A 26,547-nucleotide genomic window follows, 5' to 3' on the forward strand; every position below is an offset into this window, starting at 1 on the left:
AAATTAAAGTGAGGATTTCACAGTAGTGGTTTGTCAAAAAGACTCAGAGACGTCATCGTCGTGAAAAGTCAACACGCTGGCAAAAGCTCCTTCATTGAACGCACAAGTGAAAATAAACAAAAAAGTCAAGTAAGGCTCGACCCATGGCAGGTTTCAAATGCCCCCTTTTGTGGTTTAAGCAACAAAATGTCTCCGTGTGAACCCCCCCGTGTGGTCTATCCCGCAACCTTCATGGTGGTGGTGGGTGGTGAACAAAAGAAAAAAATAAATAAAAATGCGGTGAAAGAAACTCAAGCAAACGGAGGGGGAAAAAAAGGAAAAAAAAAAGAAAAGGAGAAATAAAGATGAACGTGCTGGTTCTCTCAGGATTTGGTCTACGTCCCCCGGGGGCCAAACTACCACACCCCGTCGGTCCAATAGATGTCCGGCCGGTACATGGGCGCGTTTGCGTAGTGTCCTACCTGTTTGCTGCTGTATTTGGGCGCGTTGGCCTTGTAGCTGTAATCCGAATATTGGTCGGAGCCCGTGGAGTTGTTGTCACCCGTGCCCACGAAGGTGTTGGTGGCGGGGAGGTCCTGCACCGCCTGGTGCTTCTTGGAGGCCGAGGGCGACTGCGGCTGCAGCTGGATGGACGGCAGTGGCGAGTTGGAGCGGTAGTGGCGCCCCAAGTCGGGGCTCCCTGGTGGATAGTTGAGGGGCAAGTGTATCCGGGGGCTGTCGCTGACGGCTTCGTTGATGAGGTTGAACTTGAGGCCCTTCTGGAGGCCGGCCTCCTCGTCCTCTTCCAGAGGTTTGGCCGGTTTGGGAGCCTTGCTCTTCTTGCTCTTTTTGCCCTTGGAGTTTTTGGGTCCCTGCTTGGGCGCGTACAGGTCTTTGCTCTCTTTCTTACCCGCCTGGTAGCCACTCTTGGTGTCCTTCTGGAGCCTGTGCCGGATGACCACCACGGCCACGATGACCAAGATGACGCCGGCGATACCGGCCAGGCTTCCGTACAGGATGTTACTGCGCTGTGCCATGGCGTAGTTGGGGTCCCCCGCGATGTCCCGGTCCAGCGGGGTGTACAGACTGTGCCCCACCAGAGCCTCAATCAGTGACACGTTGGCCTTAGTGTCATTGACAAAGACGTGCACCAACGCGGTGGTGTAGCGGTGTGGCTTGCCCTTGTCCCGAACCTGCACCACCAGCCGGTGCAGCCCGTTGTGCTTCCCGGTGAATTCCTGCGCCAGGGTGATCTCCCCCGTGGTGGGCGAAATTTGGAACAGTCCATACGGGTTCCCCCCAGTGATGCTGTAGTCCAGCTCGGCATTGGGTCCGGAATCAATGTCCTCTGCGACCACCACTTCCACGCGGGTCTCTGGTGGGGTGACGGGGCTCAGGTACTTGTAGGACGAGTTGGCGGGTCTGGTGACATAGGGGGCGTTGTCGTTCTCGTCCAGGACGTTGATGGTGACGCCCACGTAGGAGGATCGAGGAGGGTCACCGGCGTCCACCGCCTTGAGCCGGAAGGTGTAGGTGCTTTCCTTCTCCCGGTCGAAGGAGATGCTGGACAAGATGTTTCCGGTGCCATTCTGGATGACAAACTTGCCATTGTCGGGCTCGACAAACAGTCTGACTCGGGCGTTGTCGCCTTTGTCCACATCCGTGACGGTGACCACGCCGACGGGGTTGAGCGGTGGCATGTTCTCAATGACAGAGAAGCTGTAGCCACTCAACATGAACTTGGGGTCGTTGTCGTTGCGGTCCAGGACGTTAATCACCACTGTCGCTGTGCCGGTTTTGCTCGGGACGCCTTTGTCGGCCGCCGCCACGCGGAATTCGTAGCGCTCCGTCTCCTCGCGGTCCAGCAGATTCTTGACTCGAACCTCGCCGCTGCCACTGTCGATTTCGAAGAGCGCGGTGGCCGAGCGCTCCACGATACTGTAGACCAGCTCAGCGTTGCTGCCGCTGTCAGCGTCGGCAGCCACCACCTGGAGCACCTTGTCGCCCGGGTGGTTCCCCTCGGCGAAGTCCACTTCCAGAATGGCCGGAGAGAAGGCAGGCGTGTTGTCGTTCATGTCGGTGACGTGCACTTTTAGGGAGTTGGTGCTAGACAAAGCGGGGTTGCCGGAATCCACCGCCACAATCTCAATCCTGTAATCCTTCACTCGCTCGTAATCCAGCAGCGTGGTAGTCTGCAGGAAGTACTTCCTTTTACGGTCGTTGCTAGACTCGCTCAAAGGTTGCAGCTGGAACGGGACGTCGCCGGCCACAACGCACGTCACCACCGCGTTCTCCCCCTCGTCGCGGTCTGACACCTGGACCAACGCCACGGCGGTGCCCACCGGCATGTCCTCGGAGATGTTGGCGATTCCATCCTGGTGCGTTACGAGGCCGATGCCGCGGATCTCGATGGTGGGAGCGTTGTCATTCTGGTCCCGGATGGTGACGGTCACCGGGACTTTGGAGCTCTTGGAGTTTGGCCCGCGGTCTTTGGCCACAACGAAGAACCTGAGGACGTTCTCCTCCTCGCGGTCCACCATGCCTTTGACGTAGATGATTCCCGTGGAACGGTCGATGCGCAGAAGTCTCTGGACTGTCTCGGACGTCTGGTACAGGCTGTAGTCGATCTCGCCATTGGTGCCCATGTCAGCGTCGTTGGCACGGACCTGAAAAGACAAGACAGCATGCGTTTACTCTTTCAAGTCTCATACCACTTCAGTCCCAGTCGTGGCAGGAAAATGAAAATATTTGAAGACATTACCAGGCTGACAAACATAACTGAAGGAATATTCATGAAAATGGATTTTATAGCCCCTGACCCACAAATCGTAATCCTTAATTAATCAACTAACCTAAACCTAAACCCACAAAATTTAACTCCGTTTACTCTACCCATAAACCTTAATGCTGAATTATGGGCCTTTGCCATATCCTAAGCCTAACCTTCCCTAACCCCATCCTTACTTGAAATCCTAACCCACTAACTTCAACAACTGACCCTACAAATAACCGTAACTATAATCCTTGCTTCGACCTCTAAAATAAATTAGCAAGGGAAAAAAATAATACTAATGGACACTATGGCACCCTATGCATAAACAAATTTTAACCCTAACCCATTAATCCTTACAAGCCCTATTCTTACCCTTACTAACGAACCTAATCTAACTTAACCACCCACTAGCACTTGCTTGAAACCCTAATCCGCTAGCCCTTTAGCCCAAACCTAAACACTCACCTACTAACTTTAATCCAACTCTAAGTCTCACCCCCAATTTACTACCACTACACCTAAAACAATCTTAACCCTAACCCACCAACCTTAAACCCCTTACCCCCACAAATATAACCTTAACAAACATTTACCCTAAACAAAGCCATTTTCAACATAACCTTCCACTGGAATTGTTTGTCAAAATATAGAGTCAAATTTAATGCAGACTTTCATGACACCAGACGCATTAGTCGGATTATTTTTGATCTTGCGGCCTCGGAAGGAGTCACAAAGAGAGGCTACCGCTCCAAACATTTCCCTCCCGTTTGGCCGGGCAGGAGCAGGAATCATTGAGACAGGCGGCGGCTCACTGGCCTTTAACGGCCACGAGTGAATGTTAATGTTCTTCTTCTTATTAGGATGAAAGCACGGCACTCCTCCAGGGAACATTAGTGGACGAGGGAGGACACATCACAGCCGCTTGTAATCCGCGTTCACTCGGCCAAATCAAGCGAGTTTGATTAGGAAAATCCAATCAAAACAGCTGCTCCGAATGGCCAAACGTCCTGCTACGTAACGTCAATTTATCTTGGACTTTGGAAACCACGAGGAGAATTGTGCTTTTCATGAGATTTGAATGAAAAAGAATTATTTAGCAGCTAGGCACATGACGTAAATGTTCAGATTATTATATGAACAAAATAACCAAAACCTGCCGTAGATAAGGAAATGGCTCAAAAAGACACCAACATAGGCAGTTACAAAGAACGATCTGATCTTTACTCAACATAGGCCTTATTTAATTATAATTATTTTTTTTTAAATACAAAATCAGCATATTGAAGGACACCCACCCCAATTCATGGAATGATGAGGAGTTATGAGGGGAGTTGTTCCCTTTAAAAGTTCACCATCTAAACTAGGGCTGCTGGATTATGGAAAAAATAATAATCACGATTATTGTGGTAATAATTGAAATCACGATTATTCAAAATGATTATTTATTTTTTTGTTCAAAGCAAAAAAATGTTTTTTAAACATTTGAAAATATTAAGAGAAATAAAAAAAAATAATAATATATATATATATATATATATATATATATATATATATATATATATATATATATATATATATATATTAGGGGTGTGAATTGCCTAGTACCTGACGATTCGATTCGTATCACGATTCATAGGTCACGATTCGATTCGATACCGATTAATCCCGATACGGATTTATACGTCGATTGTTTGATTTTTTTTTCTCAAATTTATAACATTAACATTTTTCCATGATTAAGGTGTGAACTCTAACCATAAGTAAGACGTTTTGTTGAATATCTTTCCATCAAAAACGGATATTTAAAAATCGATTCTGCCACCTATTGAATCGATTCGAGAATTGTGTCCTGTAATATCGCGATATATTGCCGAATCGATTTTTTTAACACCTCTAACATATATATATATATATATATATATATATATATATATATATATATATATATATATATATATTAAGGGTGTCACGATTTCGATTTTTTATCGAAATCGATCGAAATTACGTCACGATTTCGAGCATCGAAATAGAAGAGAGGACACACGATTCGATGCCCCCCCCCCCCCCCCCCCCCCCCCGCGCCCGCCGCCACCGCCGCCACCGCCACCTCCCAGGAAAGCAAATGAGACGCAGCCATTCAGCTACTAGCTAACGGCACTTGTTAGCTGACTTCTCCTGCAGTCATGATGGCAAGCGCGGACAGACACAGCAATGGTGCTTCAAGCCGCTCCCGCTTCTCTCGTCACCAGTTTGGAAACATTTTGCGTTCCCGGTGAGTTATGTCGACAACGTTCACGTTGTCGATAAAAAGACCACAGTTGCAAGATATGCTATGTGCGCGTACTGTACTCGGCCACGGTGTTACGCCCGGCTCGTCAAGGGGAAGGGAAGTAACACAATAACAGAAAATATAGAGTAGATAAACACGGGTCGACTTTAACATCTGAGTAGTTTTAATTGAAATTTCAGGCAGGGGTTTGACAAGGGAGTGAAAGTGGAAGGTGAACAAATAATAACCGCATTTGACAGAACTGACAGAACGGAGGAGAAACAACAATAACCAATAGGGGTATAATACACGGATACACAATAGCGTCGCGCTGGCACAGTCGTCCAATCGGAGTGTCGCGCTGGCACAGTCGTCCAATCGGAGTGTCGCGCTGGCACAGTCCTCCAATCAGAGTGTCGCGCTGGCGCATTCAAACTGAAGTACCATTATACGGGCACCAGCCGACACAAACACACACATACATACTAGGGGAGCGGAGCCGGCGGCGGGCCCGAGCCGCCAGCCTATAACAACGGGAAACACGACAAACATGACGGGACATTTACGCAGGCATCACAAAGATTTAGATTTATCAAATTCAACTAGAAGTGGGAAAACAACGGTCCAACCAACTATTTCATCCTCATTTACAGTGAAACTTCCACACACTTCAGCTCGCGCGAAACGCCAGATCCATAGGTCTATTTATAGCAGCAGACCTGCAGCCTTGGAAAACGCTGGATTCAAACATTTAATTAGTGTACTTGAACCACGCTACAGTATGCCCAGCAACTGTAAATGTTGGGATATAGTTTGTTCAGGCTGTATTTGTTCCATGACTTTGGATACAATATATTTTTTGTTGTTGTTGCACATTGCACATTATTTTAAGAGGAACGCACAGCACACTGTTGTAACCAAAAACAGTCAATAGATGGCAGGCACCCACTGTGACTTTTTGTTTTTGTTTTTTTATTTTTTATTTTACACTTCAGTAAGAACAAGACGGTTAACTTTATATTGTAAATAAATTCTTTGAATTTGATCATTCCTGCCTAATGTCAATTATCATATATTACATAAATTTACACAAAAATAATATGGAAATTGCATCACCTATATGTAGCCGATCTTTTGAAATAAGATTTACTGTACAATGAATAGAACCAATGATCATAGACTAGCCTTAGCCTACAGAAGCATATGCCTCTGTGTTATAAAGTGGGGGAGCGAAAAAAAAAAAAAAAAAAAAAATCGAAAAAAAAATCGAATCGTGACCCCAAAATCGAAATTTAAATCGAATCGTGGAGTTGGCGAATCGTGACACCCCTAATATATATATATACATATATATATATGTGTGTGTGTATATATATATATATATATATATATATATATATATATATATATATATATATATATATATATATATATATATATATATATATATATATATATATATATATATATATATATATATATATATATATATGAATATATATATATATGTGTATATATATATATATATATATTAGGGCTGCACAATATATCGAAAAAATATCGATATCACGATATTGGCCCTTGCAATATGCATATCGCAAAGGCATGCAATTAGTTTTATATGGAATTTGATGCTTTTTATATGAATTTGACCAGTCAGATGCTCACTAAAATGTGCATCGCCATTCAATAGTTGAAAATTATCAAGACATAATTACAATTAATTAACTAAGATTACATTAAGGTTGCTTATTTTGCCACATGAAAAATGTTTTTGTTTCCTTAGGTTATAAAAATGTAATTTCTTTAGGTACATGTTAAATATCGCAATAATATCGATATCTCTATGTTCAGCAAGTATATCGCATATCGCATGTTTTTCCAATATCGTGCAGCCCTAATATATATATATATATATATATATATATATATATATATATATATATATATATATATATATATATATATATACAGTGATACCTCGGCTGACGAACGCTGAAGCTCACGAACTTTTCGGCTCACGAACATTAAATTCGCGAGGATATAGTCTCTGCTGACGAACTACTTTTCGGCGGACGAACCAAACCACGCTGTCGAACAGCACCACGGTGGCGGCCACGAGAAGCTGACGCACGCTCACGGCGTCCCAGTTCGTCACCCCCTTTCTTTTAATGCGGGCGCGGTTTGTGTTTGATAGACATTTTGGACCATATTGAGTGTACTTTTGCTATTATGGGACCGAAAAAGACCCCACCACAGGCTAGTGTTAAGCCTAATGCTATGTTCTCACCAAAAGCGAGGGACGGCGGCGCGTTTGCATTGTAGTCAATGGAGTTCGCGCCACTAAAAAAAGCGAAAGTGCTGTCACATACCTCAAAATAGGAGAAAATAGTGCCACGGCAGTTTAGTCCCAGGAAAGAGGTGAAAGTAGTTGGCGGTGCTCACTTTTTGTTGACTCGCTAAAGTGCTCCACTTCCTTGTTCACCAAGGGACACACCTCCTCCGCTCCGGTGAGCATGAAAGTGCGAATGAGCGGCAACCGTTCCATAAACACTCTACGCGGTGAAACGCTCGCGAATGAAGTAAGTCTACCATTGCTACCATCCTTAAGAACTACCATCGCAAAGGTAAATAAAACGACTATTATACAGTACAGTTTATTTCTTTAATTACAATACAATAGCACATTTATTATACATAAAATAAGGTATATTTTTGTGTAGTTTTAAGGCTTATTTAGTAGAAAATTATGTTTTATGGGGACCTGGGAACGGATTATTCTCATTTTAATGGTTTCTTATGGGAAATAAATGTTCGGAAGACAAACTTTTCGCCTTACAAACCCTTTCTGGGAACCAATTATGTTCGTGAGCTGAGGTATCACTGTATATATATATATGTAAGCTCATTTTGAACCAAACAGACTTTAGAATAAATTATTATTCATGTTAGCAAAAATTTGAAGTTGGGGTGCCGCATGTGCAATATGACTTGTGGGGTGCAATCTAGTTTTGACAGGAGTGGTTGGTGAAATAACTTGTGTGGGCGTGCCTCAAAACAACTCAAAATTAATATTATTAGGGTTGCAGCTATCAAATATTTTGGTATTCGGATATCCTGCTGAAAATTCTCGCGAATAATCGGGTACCGCATTTTCCGCACTATAAGGTGCACCTCATTATAAGGCGCACCTTCAATGTATGACATACTTTCAAACTGTTTCCATATATAAGGCGCACCGCACTATAAGGCGCACCGCATTATAAGGCGCACCTTCAATGAATGACATATTTTACAAATTTTTCCATATGTAAGGCGCTACAGTAGAGGCTGGGATTACGTTATGCATCCATTAGATGGTGCTGTGCTAAAGGGAATGTCAACAAAACATCATATAGTCATATAGTCGTATAGGTCAGTCAAAAAGAAGACAAAAAACACATTTGCATGTAATTAACAACCAACTGATTTTCATTTTTGGATAGCTAAACAACAAGCTTGTCAGCAAAATATTTTCCTCTGAAACAGTGAGATTTTAGACAAATCTCTTCCCATAGATTTTATTCAATGGAACTAAAGTGACATCAGACCCACAATAGCAATTTTTGTCAGCTAAATAAATAGCACATTTGAGTAACCCTGGTTTGTTAATAAGTGATCAGTAGGAACGGCAAATTGGTCATGCTGTCAGCATCAAAGAGGACATGTTTTGAAAAAAAAAAAAGTGTTCCCTCGCTATAACGCGGTTCACTTTTCATGGCTTTGCTGTTTTTAAGATTTTTTTTTTTTTTTTTTACACAGTAATATACCCATTTTATAACATTTATGAAAGTTTGAACATTGAGAATGTTTAAACAAGAGAGAATTTGAGAAAATGTAAATGCCTCGAGAAAAGTGTATAATCTGTGTGGTGCGGGGTTTTAGAGCCTTAAAACACGTATAATAAATTTAAAACATAAAGCTAACAGCTTCACGAATTTGGGGTATTTTTTGGAACCTAACCCCAGTGGAAAACGAGGGAACACTGTACATCAGACTCGAGGTGTATTTTCATCAACAATAAAGTTTTGCATGGTTTATGGATCATGTTTGTGTAACTAATTGATAAAAAATATCACTAAAAACTCAACTTCAAACTTCTTTTCGACTATTTATTTAGTACCATGCTTTTAAACCACTAAGCAGCAGGTCATCCCTTTAGCTTTGGGTGAGTCATGAAAAATCTCCCTGTCCACTTTCACACCACAATCTACGGTACACTTCTGGAGGACTAGTGATGCTTGACAGGTTGTGCCGTTCATTGTTTCATTTTGACATTTGGAATAGTCTTAAAAAAATAACATTCAGTAAGGTTTCATAATTTTATAGAACACAGGAAGATATAAATGTGTATGTACAACACACATACATTGGTATGTACACTGCACCAGCGAGCGTGTTTTGACTGTCTAGCTGTCATTTATCAAATCTACTCTGTAGTTACTCACTTCTACTTGGTGTCGAACTTTTCCTCTCCCCGGCTCACCGCACTGGTGTTGCTGTTTTTTGCAGGCCGATCCTGTCACCGTAGTTGTTGTGTTCTTCACTTCTGCCATGCATGACACGCGCAGCGAGCAGTGTTTTTTTTTTTTTTTCGTGTTTCAGACTTTAACAAGCCACTTACAAGTTAATTGTTTGATTGACGGTAATGTGCTAAGACGACGCTCCCTCCGAAAGCGAATGCTCGGCGCACTATAGTGGGAAAGGGGTGGCGGGGGGCGGCTTGTCGTTGTCGTTGAACGTGTCAATAAAGACTCGATTCCCATCGTTCACATTGAAGAGCCATTCAAATGACTTGATTCGTTCATCATTAATCAACTCAACGCGGATGAAAAGGCGAACAAACTCGCGTCCGGTTTAAGGTTACACATGACGGCGAACACTGCGGTTAGCTCGCGGTAAGCCCCGTTGAGACGCTTCCGGTAACAATTTCAAAATAAAAGTGCTTCAGTGCATTGATCTACATATACTACTTGGTCAAGGAAGTTTTATTTTGAAATTTGGTTTCTCACAGCCCCGTGTACTGTCATGCATACTGCCGTTAGCTTGATTACGACTATCTCAGTGGCTATCCAAGGCAGAAATGTCGTTTCAGCTCTACTATTGTTAATCGTTTTTGTACGATTATGCCTATTTTGTAATCGTAGAGGGTAATAATCGAAATCGTAATTGAATTTCGATTAATTGCGCAGCCCTAATCTAAACATTTTTTTTTTGTTGTAACCACAACCCAAAGCCCATCCACTAAACCCTAACGAGCATGCACTAACCTTCGCCCCTAACTACTAACTCCTAACACCTAAAACTAAACATACTGACCTTGACCTCTAATACAGTGGCTCTTAACCGTGTTGGAGTTACTGACCCACCAAATGTGCACCCACGTAACACTTCGTAATTGGGAAAATAAAATTAGATTTTTCTTTCCAGATTTCCAGATGCACAATCTGAACCACGCATCAGTAGCACTCTAAAGTACGCTTGTGGAAGAACAAAAGCAATAAAATGTGAATTTCACACAAACCAAAAACATAACTCAGTGAATATTTACTGGAAAGCAATGTGACTTTGACTCTTTTTACAGAGACATGCTCAGAAATTCACCTTGGCAAGTGACACTCTCATATGTTGGCAACAGAGTGTCCCTTTTCTTCATTTTTATGTCTTCCATCCTCAAATAGGATTGCTCGCAAAAGGATATGTTGGAACAAACGGTATGTAGCCAAATGATGGCATCACAAATCATATTTGGGGAGTGAACGAATGGATACATATTGTCTTGACCTTCACCAAACCACTGAGGCTGACTCATGAAACCTAACCCCAACCCTACATCCAAGTCATTAGCTAACTAACCCGAACCCCTACCCCTAAAGCTTAACCTCTGAACCTTCCTGATCTTACTCTGTTAAACCACATGTGTCAAGATCCGGTCCTCGAGGGCCCGAGTCTTGCATGTTTTCGAGGTTTCTCTAACGAGGTTTCACCAACACACCTGATTCAATCAGGATAATTATCAGGGTCCTGCATAGCTTGCTGTTGAGTTTAAATATGAATCAGCTGTGTTGCACGCGAGAAACCTCAAAAACATGCAGGACTCAGGCCCTTGATGACCGGACTTTGACACCACTGCCGTAAACCATTAACCACTAACCTTAACCCTAACTGCTAATCCGCCCCCTTCGTACGGCTTCTCAAACAAAGAAAGTTTCATCCAAACAGGCTTGTTTGAATGTCCAAAGGTCCTTATCAGTACACGAGTTCCCTTCAACTTTGCCTTTGGAGCTCAAACGGGAAGACATTTGCGTGTCTTCTCTTTTCTATTTCGTCTTAATATAAAAAGATGAATTCAGCAGCCGTGATCTCTTTTTAGAGCAACGTCAGGGCGCGAAAGGTTGCTTCCCTCCGCAGAATCCTCGAGGGATTTGCCAGAGCAGACTGGGGAGTTCATCCGACCTCCTAATCAAAATCTTCTTTGCCGCTCGCTCGCCGGGTGACAGCCGACAGGCGGAAGTTGCTGATTCCAGTTGCTAGCGGTTAGCGCTGAAGAAAAGCCCCCAAGATCATTTCTCCCGCCCATTGATTTGCTTTCCGGGCGGGAAAGCTTTACGGAGTGCTGCGCTTCTCCGAGCGGCCCGTAAATTATGGACGGCTCGGGGCAGGATTGCCTATCGAGCGGACGAGCAAACGGCCGACAGAAGCGCCGTTTGTCTTCCGCGTTAACAATTAACCAGCGCTGACCCGCTCTGGCGCTTTAGCTCGCATTTCTTTTTTTTTCCAAGTCGATTGTCTTTGCTTCAGCACTAATAAGGCGACTTGACTTTTCACGTACGCCATTCAACGTCCTGTTGCCGGGATTTACACATTGCGAGTCGTCCGTCTTGTATTGATTGTCAAAGAAAAGATGCAGCCAACCTGATCTAAAAACATCCTCCCGTATTTCAAACGAATTCCACAAGATATGCAGTTGAAAAGGACAACTAAGGATCAGAAAATGTCAGCCCATTGGATTCCTTTTCAAGGTTCTTACATTTGTTGAAAGGCCCAAAAAGTCACAGTATGTTTTAGATTAAAAGACACACCGATAACTAATAATCCTACTCATCTATTCATGTCCATCATCAGCAAACTGCAGGTCAAGATGAAAACTCTAGAGGAGAAAGTTGACCTTCGGCTCGTGTCACGTCATTTCCAAAGAATGACAAATAGTCTGACAAATTACTTTTCAGGAAATTCACATTCATTTCATCATGCCAGTGGAACACATATAATGAAAACATCTGGTGTCACATTGTTCCAAAAATCACATTTTTGGGATGAAGATTGCTAGAAAAGTTACTTTTGACGCAAATCATATTTGGGGCATTATTAACTCATTTGCTCCCAAAAACATATAAATACATTCTATTTTAAATGGATCAAGTATCCCAAAGACGTATTTATACGTTTTTTTAATGTTTTTTTTTTTTTTTTTTAATGCTAGAGCATAAAGAAGGCTTTGATGCAGCTTCTCAACTACAGAGAATGTGAGAAAAAATGGTAGTAATGAAAAACAGGCCAGCAGGTGGCAGCAGAGTATAAGAAATCAACCAGGACCATGATGAATGCTGTTTGCCCACAATTCTAAGCAGATTTGTGAATAATGATTAAACTTAGCTATATTCTAATGCTAATTGGTGCAAAACGGAAACGGATAGAAATATACTGTTTTTTTCCTGAAAAAAGAAGAGACTTTAATCTTTCTTTTAGTTCGTTCCATATTTTTATAGCAATAGAACACAATATTTTGTGGTCCTTGCAAAATCAGTCAAAATCCAGTAAAACAGCCGGGAGTGAAGGGGATTGCTTCAGTGAAAATGGCGGCGAGTGAATGAGTTAATTAACTTGATATTTAAGATCAGTCTAACAATGGATGGAATGATTTTGAGGCATTAAACAGAAAGCGTCGTCACAGGTTGAAAGCAACAGGAAGCTTTTGTCCCTCCTCAAAGGCGTTAAGTGAAAAGCGTGCCCGGCTATAATAGCAAAAAAGCCGCATGGAGAATCTCCTGACTGACTGATGACTGGTCGCAGCGGGGGAAGCGAGGAGGCGCGTTTGTCACCGAGTCAGCCAGACACAAGTCAAAAAGCGCTTCCCACAATCCGCGGTTAATGTGTGACTGCTGTTCGGTTGACATAGCGGCAAACACGTTACGTCACATGCTAACAAGGCCGACTCACATGGAATTTATCACCTTGGCAAATCCTGGCTGTCGCAATTCTGTGACAGCATGAAAGATAAGCCTGCTAAGACGAGTGGCAAAAGTCCAACTTGTAAAGCGGGGACCGCTCGCCACCAATTCCCCACATAGGATTCATCAAAATGTGCAATGTAGTCGAGACTTTCCTCAGTACAACTAGTGGGAGGTGTACAGAAATTTGGCAGAAAAGAAAAGTATGTTTAAAGGTGTAAAAGGAAGCAATTTTGCAGAATCTACAGCCCCCTTCACACTGCCAGTCAAACTTTTGATGTTTTAGTATTTATTCAGCTACCAAAACTCAAGTACTCAAAACTACCAAGATATCCTCCTGCCCATTCATTCCATTCTCTCCTGTCACGTGTGTAACAGTCTCACAACAATTATGTTGTTCTTCCGGGCCTCAAGCTTAGGTAAAAACGGAGACCTTATAAATTATAGGATATTTATAGTGTCCTAGGTTAGTTCTGTCAGCTTATAATTCAGCTTTTCACGTTGTTTCTCAGAGATACCGAAGCAAATGAGCTGCGTCACGTGTCTTACTCACAACACGTTACGTTTGTAAACCGAAGATAGGGTGTCACAGCAAAACACGTTTCATAAAACGAATTGTTAACAAACTGGGTCATTCCAAAACCGAGGTTCCCATGTATAACCAAACATTTTTGGAGCAGCAGTATGTGAAGCTGACTCTGGAGGCGGAATCGGCAGGGAGCTGGATTAGGTTCTTTCTGGGCCACCATCATCCTCCACAGCTTCCCGGCGTCCATGTTTCACCCGTGGTTGAGTTTTAGAAGAGCGTGAGAAACATGAGGGACCCATCAGAACATGCGGTGCCAGGAGGGAACAGACTGCATCCGTGCTAAACCGCAAGCTGGACCGTAGTGCAGCTTTCGGCCTTTGGGGACTTAGCAGTCCTGTCCTCCTACGGCCCCTCACAGCACAGTGAGACTGTGACAAAATTAAGCAGGACTTGGATAGAGACAAAAGACATGGGAAGAATCTCACGGTACACGACTTTTTGGGCCTACTAATCTGGACTTAGTAGGTTCTACTGACCTGTAGCACGGAGTGTCCCAGTGGGCTGTTCTCCGCCAACTCAGCCTCGTATTGACTCCTCTCAAACTTTGGCACGTTGTCGTTCTGGTCGGTGACGACAACCCTGAGCAGGGCGCTGCTACTCCTGGACGGCTTCCCGCCATCCGTCACACGGACGCTGAGGTCGTACGAGTCCTTCTTCTCGCGGTCCAGGTTCCCCAAGACCATCAGCTGCGGCAGCTTCTCATCTGCGTCCACCGCTACCTGCAGTCCGAAGAGCTGCTCTCCGTCGGTTCCCGGGCTCAGGAAGTAGTCAGCCACGCCGTTGTTTCCGGCGTCGCGATCGGTGGCCATGGGGATGGAGAACAGGGCGCCCACGTGGGTGTTCTCCGGAATAGCCAAGGTGAGGATGGGCGAGGAGAACTGGGGCGTGTTGTCGTTGATGTCCAGAACTTCGATGCGGCCCTCGATGAGGCGAGGTCCCGATCCGATGCCTTTCACCATGTCCGTGATCGACACCTCGAACTCCAGGTAGCACTTGTCGTCCTCAAAGAGGTTGCGACAGTCCCTGAGGGTCTCACGGTCGATGGGGATCTCGGTGGTGTAGATGTCGCCCGTCTTGCCGTCCACGCGGAGGTAGGGCGAGCCCACCTCCAACTTGTACAGGTGCCCGCTGTCTGGCAGCCCACGGTCCGCCGCCAGGCTGGCCACCAGGGTGTTGGGCGGCTGCTCCTCAGGGGCCCGGTAGAGGATGTCAGAGGGGGTGGCGTCGCACCACGACAGCAAAGTTGCCGTCAGGCAGAGCAGGAAGCACCACCTCGATGCCGCCATCACTCTGGAAGACAACAAGGGGAGGACGCTTTTAGACCCGAGACCCTCATCGTTATACGTAACTACCACAATCAATACAACAATGATATGAAAATGTCAATTTATTGTCACATTACAGACATTTACATATGTCAATCAGTCGGTACTAGGTAGTTCCAAGGCAGGTAGGTAGATAGATATGTAGGGACTAGGTATAAACTAGGTACATTACGTGTGTCAGTAGGTACGAGGTGCGGTTTCCTCCCCAGAAAAGCTGCAAAGCTTGTTGATTAGGGACGGACTGGGACCGAATATTTGGCACGGGAAAATATTTATCATTCGTTTACGGCAGCATGTGGCGATTAATATTCTGTGATTGGTGGTTGGTTGGTTGGTTGGTTGGTTGGTTGGTCCGGCTGCCAGGTCTATAAAGCACTGGGGGAAACCCCGGATAGGTAAGTACTAGGGGTGTGAATTGCCTAGTACCTGACGATTCGATTCGTATCACGATTCATAGGTCACGATTCGATTCAATAGCGATTAATCCCGATACGGATTCATACGCCGATTGTTGCGATTTTTTTTTTTTACTCAAATTTAGAAAATACTAATCAGTAATCTTGTACACTGCTAAATTTGTATGAAAATTTATTATTTATCTGAAACGTCAGCCTTATAACTGTGAGCCACTGTATTTAATAGACAGTTTCATGTTTGAACAGGGGCGGCACGGTGGTCGAGTGGTTAGCACGTCCACCTCCCAGTTCTGAGGACTCCGGTTCGAGTCCAGGCTCCGGCCTTCCTGGGTGGAGTTTGCATGTTCTCCCCGTGCCCGCGTGGGTCTTCTCCGGGTACTCCGGTCTCCTCCCACATTCCAAAGACATGCATGGCAGGTTAATTGGGCACTCAGAATTGTCCCTAGGTGTGCTTGTGAGTGTGGATGGTTGTTCGTCTCTGTGTGCCCTGCGATTGGCTGGCAACCAGTCCAGGGTGTCCCCCGCCTACTGCCCAGAGCCAGCTGAGATAGGTGCCAGCACCCCCCGCGACCCTTGTGAGGAATAAGCGGTCAAGAAAATGGATGGATGGATGTTTGAACAGCATTGAAATAAAATATTAAGGCTTAATGTCCCATTACTATAACATTTTTCTATGCTTAAGGTGTGAACTCTAACCATAAGTAAGACGTTTTGTTGAATATTTTCCCATCAAAAATGGATATTTAAAAATCGATTCTGCCACCTATTGAATCGATTCGAGAATTGCGTCCTGTAATATCACGATATATTGCCGAATCGATTTTTTTGAACACCCCTAGTAAGTACATAGGTTGGGTATGTAGGTTTGGTTACATGGAATGTCAGTCAGTAAGTAGGTACTTCGTAGTTCCTTGGTACGTAAGCAGTTAGGTCAGTCAGTTACTCGATTGGTATGAGGTCTGTACTAGGTATCTCAACCAGTAGTTACTAGGCAGTTCCAAGAAAGATAGGCAGGTAGGTAGATAGGTACAGTGGGACGAGGTATGTGTGTCAGTAGGTACTAGATACTGGATAGGTGAGTAAATAGTAGGGGTGTGAATTGCCTCGTACCTGACGATTCGATCCGTATCACGATGCATAGGTCACGATTCGATTCAATACCGATTAATCCCGATATGAATTTACAAGTCGATTGTTGCGATTTTTTTTTTTTAACTCAATTTAGAAAATACGTTTCAGTAAACTTGTACATGTACCCTGTAAGATTTGTATGAAATTGTATTATTTATTGATCTGAAACTTCAGTTATACCTGTGAGCCACTGTATTTAACAAACAGGAATTGAAATAAAATAGTCAGGCTTAATGTTCCATTAATATAACATTCTTCCGTGCTTAAAGTGTGAAAGTTAGACGTTTTGTTGAATATTTTTCCATCAAAAATGGATGTTAAAAAAGCGATTCGGCTGCCTATTAAATCGATTCGAGAATTGCGTGCTGTAGTATCGCGATATATTGCCGAATTGTTTTTTTTTAACACCCCTAATAAATAGGTTGGTTATGTAGGCTACTAGGTATGTCAGTCAGTAGGTAGTGGGTATTTCCTTGGTAGGTAGGTCAGTTGGTTGGTTCTAGTTAGGTTCAAGGTAGTTTGTTAGGTACAGTAGGTATGTACTAGTTACAGTATGTCAGTCAGTTAGGGACTTGGCACGAGATAGCTCCAGTGTATTTTGCACTGTAAACTTCCACATTCAACCACAGAAGAACTCAACTTCTTGTTAGCGTCTGTTCGCGTACTGTTGTGTTTTTGTTTGTGAACACGTAACATACATGGACCACGTGTATGCGTGATCTCTACAAGTCAGGTTATTGGGAGTGCCAAGTGTGCTCTTTCTTAGATTTCAAGTCTGTAAAAGAGCAGCAAATGTTCAGCCTGTTGCTGGTGGACACGCATGCTGACTCCCCACCGTGACGCACGCACACACACACGCAAGCGCACTTCCATTTGGCTGTGAATGTGTGTGCACTTCTCCGAGAGCCGCCAAATAGTCGAGTGATGGCCAAGGCATTTTGCGCTCTCTCGTCACCGTGGAAACGCTGCAATCACTATCGTGTGTCACCATGTCATCTGCTGTGTTATTACGATTATTATGGGATGTCAGCAGTTACACAGTTATTCTTTCACGTTTTGTCGTCGCAAACAACACTATTGACTATCCCTGCTGTTTTTTTGCCCGCTTGGTCCATTTTTATGCAAGTGATGGTTGTCGAACCTACAGCCGATATTCCATTGTTTGGAATATTTCTAGTCGGGATTTGTGGCTAACTATTCCTGCTCCTTTTTGTCTGCCAACGTCATACGCGTAACATACTTTTCTGATTGATTTTATACTTGCATTCATTCATTCATTCATTTTCTTGACTGCTTACTCCTCACAAGGGTCGCGGGGGGTGCTGGAGCCTATCTCATCCGGCTCTGGGCAGTAGGCGGGGGACATCCTGAACTGGTTGCCAGCCAAATGATTTTATACAGTTTACATATAAGTATTTGTTGATATACACATACTTTTTTTACCTACAACTTTGCTGACTATTCCTGCTGCTGACAACTTTGTTTCCAGTATATAAAAGTGGAATTTCTCAATTGTGGGACAAATAAAAAGTATTTGATCTTATTTAGCCATGTGAAGTAAGCAATGCTACTATTAGCAACGAGGTAACAGTCTTTCTCAAGCTTTATTTTATTTTTTGTTTTGATGCATCCTGAAGAAACTACAGCATGGGAACGTGAACGACACGCACATACCCCCCCCCACACACACGTACAGAGTACATGTGAACACACGCACATAAACACGCATACTAGCATTAGCATGTCAGCCGGGAGCATGTGAACGCCACAGCAGGAATTTTGTGAAATCTCTCGACAGCCAAAACAAACTTCTCACGACCCCAAAAGACAAAAGTCACACAAATGTCTCTCAGCATGCGCGGGTGTCACAAAGTTACACAACACAAAAATTGAGTCAACGCTAGTTTTAATGCTTGTTTTAAATTAAAAAAAAAAAAGTTTTTCCAAATGTTTGCATTTTGAAATGTTTCCCAAAAGCTAGCTTCAAAAGGATTTTCTGACTGTAATGTTTGACTTCTTTACTTGACATTCAGTTTGAAGTTTTTGCTATGTTATTACCGTACTTTAGTCACCATTTTGGTTTTGTGACAACACTACTTTGTTGTCATGTTCACAACACAAAACAAAAGCGACACGCGGTGTTGTGTAAAAGTCCATCTGCCGCTATGCGGGTGTCAACATTTCCATGTGTAAGGAGTCAAGACGCTAAGTGCGCTCTCCTGCTAAGTGTGTGTCTGCCATGCACAAAAGACACACTACAGCGTGTGTGCGTGCATGACAAAGCAGCTGTTACCACCCACCGTTAAGTGTGCGTGCGTGCGCGCGTGTGTGTCGGCAACAGCAACAACCTAGCGTAGTTTGATGACGTCATCAAAAAGCATTGCAGGTCAAGTGACGCCTCGATTCGGAGCAAAGGTATTGAACTATGAACTCCACTCCATCCACGAACCAATGTGGTTAAAAATACATACTCATACAAATAAATACATACTCAAAATGTTTGCAGATGGAAATGTTTGTAATTTCAAATAATTGCACCTTCAATTTCTTTTTTGTTTTAATAATAATGTTTACGTTCTCAAATGTTTTGTGTTTTGAAATGTTTTGTTTGTCCATAGTGCGATACTTTGTTGTTTTTTTCGGGGGCCTTTTCCAAAAGCAAAATTTTAAGTCCAGTTTGTTTACATTTTTTAACCACAGCTCATAAAAAAAATTAAAAATACTTGAAACGTGCCCTGCCCCTATATGAAATGCGACTATCAATCTTTTCCTGTCAACATTGACATTTATTTTTCTACTCACACTAATTATCTCTAGGATTGGCTAAAAATGCACTTTTGTTTTGGTCCTAGTAGTCTTTGGTGGGTTTGGGGGTCACAAACACTCAATGGCAAAGAAAACTGCTACTTTTTAAATTGTTTTTTTTAGGGTTTTCATACCAAAAAAATTATTACAAACATACAAAACCATGATAAATGTGTGTCCAATCAAACTTTTAATTAAAAAAAAAGTATTTTTAATCGTCCGACATCATGACAATCTGCATGTGTCAATTCACTCATTTGCTCCCAAAAATGTATAAATATGTTAATTTAAATGTCTTAAGTGTCCCCTCTTAAGTGTTTTTTTTTTTTTTTTTAATGCTAGAGCAGATATGTCCAAACTTTTTTCTCTGAGGGCCACATCCAGAAAAATCGAAGGAAGCAAGGGCCTCTTAAAAAAAGTTCTCAACTTTAGTTCATTAAATTGCGCTATAATCAGTCAAGCAATTGTCTGTTTATATATTAGTTACTTTGAAAACATATACTGTAAAATTAGGTGAGGTAAACAATTAAGTTTTTTTTAAATCAAAATTTTAGGGTGGCCTGGCCTTTTACCCCATTAGTCACTCCTGTATTAAACAGCAGCCAAATTCCATCTTTATAGACAGAACAAAAACAAGAGCAATCTGCAGTAATCTGACTATTTTTAAACCAGTTCATAATTAATCGATGTAATAGGGTCACAATTCGGAAAAAACAATTTTTGCTTCTAAAAATGTATTCCCAATTATTCACTTCAGTGTTAGGAAGATAAACGTTCCCATTTTTCTTGTATATAGTTCAACTGTATCTTTTTAGAGAAAATCGAAAATTAATTAAATAGTAGTAGTGGTAGTCTCTACCAACTGTACAAATAGAGTTTTTTTTTTTATCATATTACGCTGGCCACTGAAAAATGGTTGGCAGGCCACAAATGGCCCCCGGGCCATAGTTTGGACACCACTGTGCGAGAGCATATAGAAGGCTTTGATGCAGCCTCAAAACTGCAAAGAACTGGTGAAGCAATGGTAGTAATTACAACAACGGCCAGCAGGTGGCAGCAGAGTATAAGAGCAGGGCCATGTTAAAATGAGCTGATTTCCCCACAGTTCTAAGCAGATTTGTCAATAATGATGAAACTTAGCTATATTCTAATGCTAATTGCTGCAAAACGGAAACAGATAGAAATGTACTTTTCTTTTCCTGATGAAAGAAGAGACTTTAATCTTTCTTTTGGTTGATTACATGTTTTTATAGCAACAGAACACAATATTCTGTGGGCCTTGCAAAATCAGTTCAAATCCAGTAAAATGGGGAGTGAATGAGTTAAAGTGTTCTGTCCCTTTAAATTGCCAAACAACTTTTACTTTGAATTTTAAACGTTTCCCTAATCATCACTCTGATTCTTCAACAGGCTTTCCAAACCGGTTCGGGACACTACAGTTGGTGTGTGCGTGTGTGCAAGTACGTGCGTGTGAGAAACCTGACAGTCAAGCGCCTCCAGTTCACACACACAAACAAGAACACCCCTGCACAAAAAGTGCTTTCATGTTTTCACCATGTTGATGTGTGGGTGCGTGCGTGCGTGCGTGTGGTCCAGCCAGGGCGCACGACAAAAGGGGATTACGCTAATAACGCCATTCACATGCTATTGTTTCATGCAGATTAACATACGCGCACACACACACACGCACCCCCACACCAACACGGTCTATTGACATGTAGCAGTCGACAGCAGGCAGCGTAATGTCCTTTTATGTCAGATAATAATAAAGAAAACAATAAAATGCATTTTTTTTAAACTGAAGTCAAAATCAATTCAAAGTCATGTGACTTTTTGGGGTTTAAATCAAAACCAAAAAGAAGACGACTCACATTTGTGGGGTTGACAAAAAAAATAAAAATAATTCCCACTCTCAGCGCAGCTCTTGAACGCATCATGAACAAAAAACAAAACAAAACAATAAACATTGGTGGCAGGTGTTTGCATGCACGCAAACACACTTACGTGTGCAACATGAATACTTTGTTAAGTGCTCCAGTTCTGCACATGAAATGTTTCATACGAATGAATATTTTGAAGAAAAAAAAAAAAAAAAACTCTTCCAAAGCGCAGCGGCGTAATTGATTTCTTCAATTGATTTGTGTCAAGATATTCCGTCATCTGGAGACAATTTGTCCACTAAAAGCTTTTCAACTCGATTGTATTAGCAGCAATCTCGTGCAACTGCATCATGTCGAAGTGCACTTTGAGTAAAAAATGAGTGATAGACCGATATGGATTTTTGAAGGCCGATATTGATACAGATTATTAGCCGTCAAAGGAGGACGATAACCGATATTTCAAGCCGATATCACGATATTGCCGGTATCGTTATTACATCCCTAATTTATATCCATCCATCCATCCATCCATTTTCTTGACCGCTTATTCCTCACAAGGGTCGCGGGGGCTGCTGGCGCCTATCTCAGCTGGCTCTGGGCAGTAGGCGGGGGACACCCTGGACTGGTTGCCAACCAATCGCAGGGCACACAGAGACAAACAACCATCCACACTCACAAGCACACCTAGGGACAATTCGGAGCGCCCAATTAACCTGCCATGCATGTCTTTGGAATGTGGGAGGAGACCGGAGTACCCGGAGAAGACCCACGCGGGCACGGGGAGAACATGCAAACTCCACCCAGGAAGGTCCGAGCCTGGACTCGAACCGGAGACCTCAGAACTGGGAAGCGGACGTGCTAACCACTCGACTACCGTGCCGCCCCCTAATTTATAGTCAACTAAAAATGGACTAAATAAAAACGGGACGAGGTTGACTAACTGTGATATAAACTAACAAAAATGGCAGACAAAATTAGCACTACTGGGCCTGGCAAACTTGTACATCAACACCTTCTTAAAGTTATCGCCAAAGTAATTTTGTTCCAGATTTTTCAGTAAACACAAAAACATTGAACCTTTTGCATCACAAGGAGATGATTTAGGTAAAAAAAAAAAAAAAAGACGTAGGCAATTATTTAAGAGGGTGACGACATGCAGACAAAAAAGGTGTCCATTCATTTGGGATGTGTGCCATTGATTTGCCATTGAAAATGAATGGAATGGACGTGTCTACTTCCTGGACGCGTTTGAGTCACAATCTGTCTGGGAGATAGCCTACACGTTGCATTGACAGGTGTCGGGGGGTGGGGGGTGGGGGAGATATCCTCCAGACGGACACGTACGTGTGTGCGTGCGTGCAATTGTGTGCCAGGGGGTTGACGGCCTCCACGGCAGGAAGTAGGGAAGCAGGTCAAAGTTGAGTAGGACGGGGAAACGTGCGCTGTGCATGTAAAATAGTCCCAAAGCCAAACCCTCCTTCATTCAGGCGCATCCTCGCTCCTCCCGGCAGAACCGGAGCGACCGGATTCCCCGCCTCTGACACACACACGAGCACACACGCAAGCACACGCACACTGAAACTCCCAACACACTTATGGGAGAGTTACAGTGTCTTTCAAGGACAGATCATAAAGCATAACAAAAGGGACCAAATTGTCTTTAATTCTTATCATTTAAAAAAAAAAATATTTCTGCTAATTGAGAGGCTTGAAATGAATCAGAAACATGTATCCTAGTAAGAACATACAGTAAAAAAAAATCTCAGCAGTAAATTGAAATTACTTTAATTCTTATGATTTCTTTCATCTCATTCACATAACAATGTGATTTTACGAGGCACCTGAGATACTCAAAAAAAAAAAAAAAAAAAGTTTCCCAACATGTGAATCCTGCTGGAAATGTTCAAATGCAAAGTTTCCCAGATGCAGTCTCACCCTCGAAAATAAATAAATAAATAAATAAATTGTAAACTTTTGTTGCTTTCTAATCATTTCTAATATTTCGTCCCTGCAACAACAGTTCTACGTCTCATTCTTATCCTCAAAATTAGGCAACATTTTGCTAACTAATGCTTTCTGGAGGAAATGTACATTTAAGGATTCCTATTATACACACACACACACCCACACCCACACCCACACCCTCCCACTCACACACACACACACACACACACAAAACTGCTTAGTCATAAATTGAATGGCTTTACTTCATCATTTTCTTATTTCTTTCTTAATTTATCATTTTACGCATTATTGTTGCAACTAAATCACATTTTTGGAAGCTTCAACACACAACAAACTCAGTGTTGTCGGTTTCAGCCCCAACCATATGTTTTGATGCATGAATATCCAAGGCTTTAATTCTTATCATTTCTAATATTACTCTTGCTATTAAACTGTGTTTTTAGAGGCTCGAGGATACTCCAAAATGCACCATTTTTTTCTCTTCTGCATGTAATTTGGTGGAAAATGTTCCCATTTTAGGGGGTCCCTGATGAACGCACTTTAATTTGTATTATTTCTAACATCCTTCTCGGAGGCTTCAACACACGCATAAACGTTTACCAGAGGAGGTGAAGCTCCGCCCAGTAGACAGCCCCTCCCCCAAATTTTGTGCGTATGTTTCGAGCATTGACTTTCCAATCCAACTCGAGTGCTTTCATTCTTATCATTTCTATGAAACGGCGTTAGCGGACGCTCAAATATGCTCTAAAAAAAAAAAAAAAAACCCTTAATGTTGATGTATCCTAGTGTACACATACAGACTTAAGGGGTGTCAGTTAACCCCCCCCAACACCAGCCCCTCTCGCTTTGAAAACCAACTCACTAGCACCCCCTCGGAAAATTAGAACTTAACCGCGCTTCCCACAGGCATCTCCAATTGATACGAAATTGGCTTGCGTGTTCATCTCGACAGGACGCACGCAATTCACGCATACTCAACATTGCCGCCGATGCAAACGAAGACGCGTTTCACGTCGCGAGATAGACGAGCAGGGAGTGACTGCTTTAATTTGTATGATTTTTAACATCCTTCTCCGAGGCTTTAACCCACTCATAAACGTTTACCAGGGCAGGTGAAGCCCCCGCCCCAGAGTTTTGTGCGTATGTTTCGAGCGTTGACTTTCCAATCCGACTCGAGTGCTTTCATTCTTCTCATTTCTACGAAGCGGCGATTTTGTGGAGGCTCGAATATGCTCTTATTTTTTTATTTTTTTATTTTTTTTACGCAACCCAGTGAACACATAGACTTAAGGGGTGCCAGATACAGCCCCAACCCCACCACCCCCTGCCCCCAACAACCCCCCTCATTGTGAAAAACTTCCCCTCACTAGCACCCCCCCTCAGAAAATTTGAAATCATCCGCGCTTGCCACCGGCACCTCCAATTGATACGAAATCGGGCTCGCGTGTTCATAGTGACAGTATGCACAGAATTATTGCATACTCAATATTGCCGACGATACAAACGAAGATGCTTTTCACGTCTCGAGATAGACGAGCAGGGAGTGACTGCTTTAATTTGTATGATTTCTATTTTCTAACATTGTTCCCAACATCAGCACCCGCCACCAGTGCGTCTGACGGACATGAAATTTGGTACCCGTGTTCTTCGTGACAGGACGCACAGAAATGTTTGGGTTCTCTTTTTTTTTTTTTTTTTTTAATGGGTAGTGAGGGGGTCCAAGCAGAACCCTCTGTCTTCTGGGATTCATTTATCTCGGCTCACACCCACACTGAAACTGGGAGCGGATGTGCGGACCTCGGCTGGGGGGTCCGGTCGACTGAAGCTTGTCAAAACTGACCACATCCTGTCGCTCACAAACTTGTTACCGCAAAGACTTTCTTTCAACAGTTTTTGGACATGGTGGCCAAGACCCCAAAATGGAGCCCAGCGGAACCCAACCAGCACCGCCACTGGTGTCAGGCAGGTTCTATTGGATTCTGCTGGACTGCGCTCGATATGGATCGATGCTGCTATGAGTGCAATGAAGGCAAAAAACAAACACGATTGGATTCCACCTGCACATGAGCCAACTGGACAACAAGTGTCTCCACTTTGCTTTGCTTTGGTGAAACTCATTTCAAACGTCTGCCAATGTGGTGCGGAGGGGAAAAAAACATGAGCGCCAAATGTGACGGAGGAGAGAGCAGGTGGAAGCTGCTTCATCATGTCCTTACCTGGAACGGGTGAGAGGCGGTGCCGCGCGGTAGCCCAGTTTGGAGCGCTCCAACCCGGCTTACAAGGCTCCGCTTGTCGTCGGGGTCCAACTCTGGGTTACGGAGGCTTGGATAAAAAAATAAAAAAAAATAAGGAAAACGTGATAAAAATCCACTCGGGAGACGAATGAAAAGCACTTTGAAATCCAAACGAAAGCCAAAAGAATATTCCTCTCACAATGAAGTCCACTTTTTTTTTGCGAATATCGTGCCGGTTCGGTTCGGTTTTAGTTCGGTTCGGCTGTCCGCATCACGTCCTAGGTTATGCTAGGGAGGTGGCGAGGGAGATGTTCCGATTCTTTGGAGTAAGAAGAAGTGGACGCTGGACGTTAAAACAAGAAAAGAAAAAGAAAGAAAAGATGTTGGGAAGTTACCCAAAAAATGGCGGGGGGGAGGGAGGGGGTGGGCTAAAAAGAAGATAAAAGAAAAAGCTCCTCTTTGATGCACTGCGTCCTATTCGCGGCGCCGTCCGTTGCTCTCCTGGTCCGGCTGGGTTCGTTTTCTGCTTGCTTGCTCGCTTGCTGCTGCGCTGGCGCCCGCCTGTGACAAACTGAAGCACCGCCAAGCTTGCAACTACTCGCTCGCTCATGCTGTGAGTGAGTGAGCGAGCGAGTGAGTGTCTCTCCACCACGGGGACGGGAGGAGGAGGAGGGGGGGGGGGGAGTCCGGGAGGGGAGGGGGGGGTGTCACTCTGCCTGGAACTCTCTCTATTTTACACCACTTTTATTCCAAATAAAAACATATTCCGACTGTTTTTGATCGCGCTTTGAAGGCTTTTGGAATTAATTTGCTTGTCAAGCGACATGCAAGGATCACGTGACATATCCACCTGCCGACATCATGGCACCCACACAACTGCCCACAACTTCCACTTGTGATATTTCATACAT

The 26,547-nt window shown here is 43.4% G+C and overlaps 1 protein-coding gene across 3 annotated transcripts in view; it reads right to left on the reverse strand.

Annotated features, from left to right (window-relative positions):
* LOC144025769 (protocadherin-1-like) overlaps window positions 1-26,238 on the reverse strand; it is a 148,213-nt gene extending 121,975 nt beyond the window's left edge. For 2 of the 3 annotated variants that reach the window (XM_077532090.1, XM_077532092.1), the window contains exons 1-3: window positions 25,619-26,238; window positions 14,357-15,170; window positions 462-2,645 (exon numbers count right to left, since the gene is read on the reverse strand). In XM_077532090.1, the coding sequence (XP_077388216.1) occupies window positions 462-2,645; window positions 14,357-15,166 (2,994 nt within the window). In that variant the 5' untranslated portion in view covers window positions 15,167-15,170; window positions 25,619-26,238. The remainder of the gene's footprint in view (window positions 1-461; window positions 2,646-14,356; window positions 15,171-25,618) is intronic. The other variant, XM_077532091.1, reaches the window with a different exon arrangement.
* Window positions 26,239-26,547: the final 309 nt, after the last annotated feature.

Source organism: Festucalex cinctus, chromosome 9, assembly GCF_051991245.1.
Source record: "Festucalex cinctus isolate MCC-2025b chromosome 9, RoL_Fcin_1.0, whole genome shotgun sequence".
NCBI lineage: Eukaryota > Metazoa > Chordata > Actinopteri > Syngnathiformes > Syngnathidae > Festucalex > Festucalex cinctus.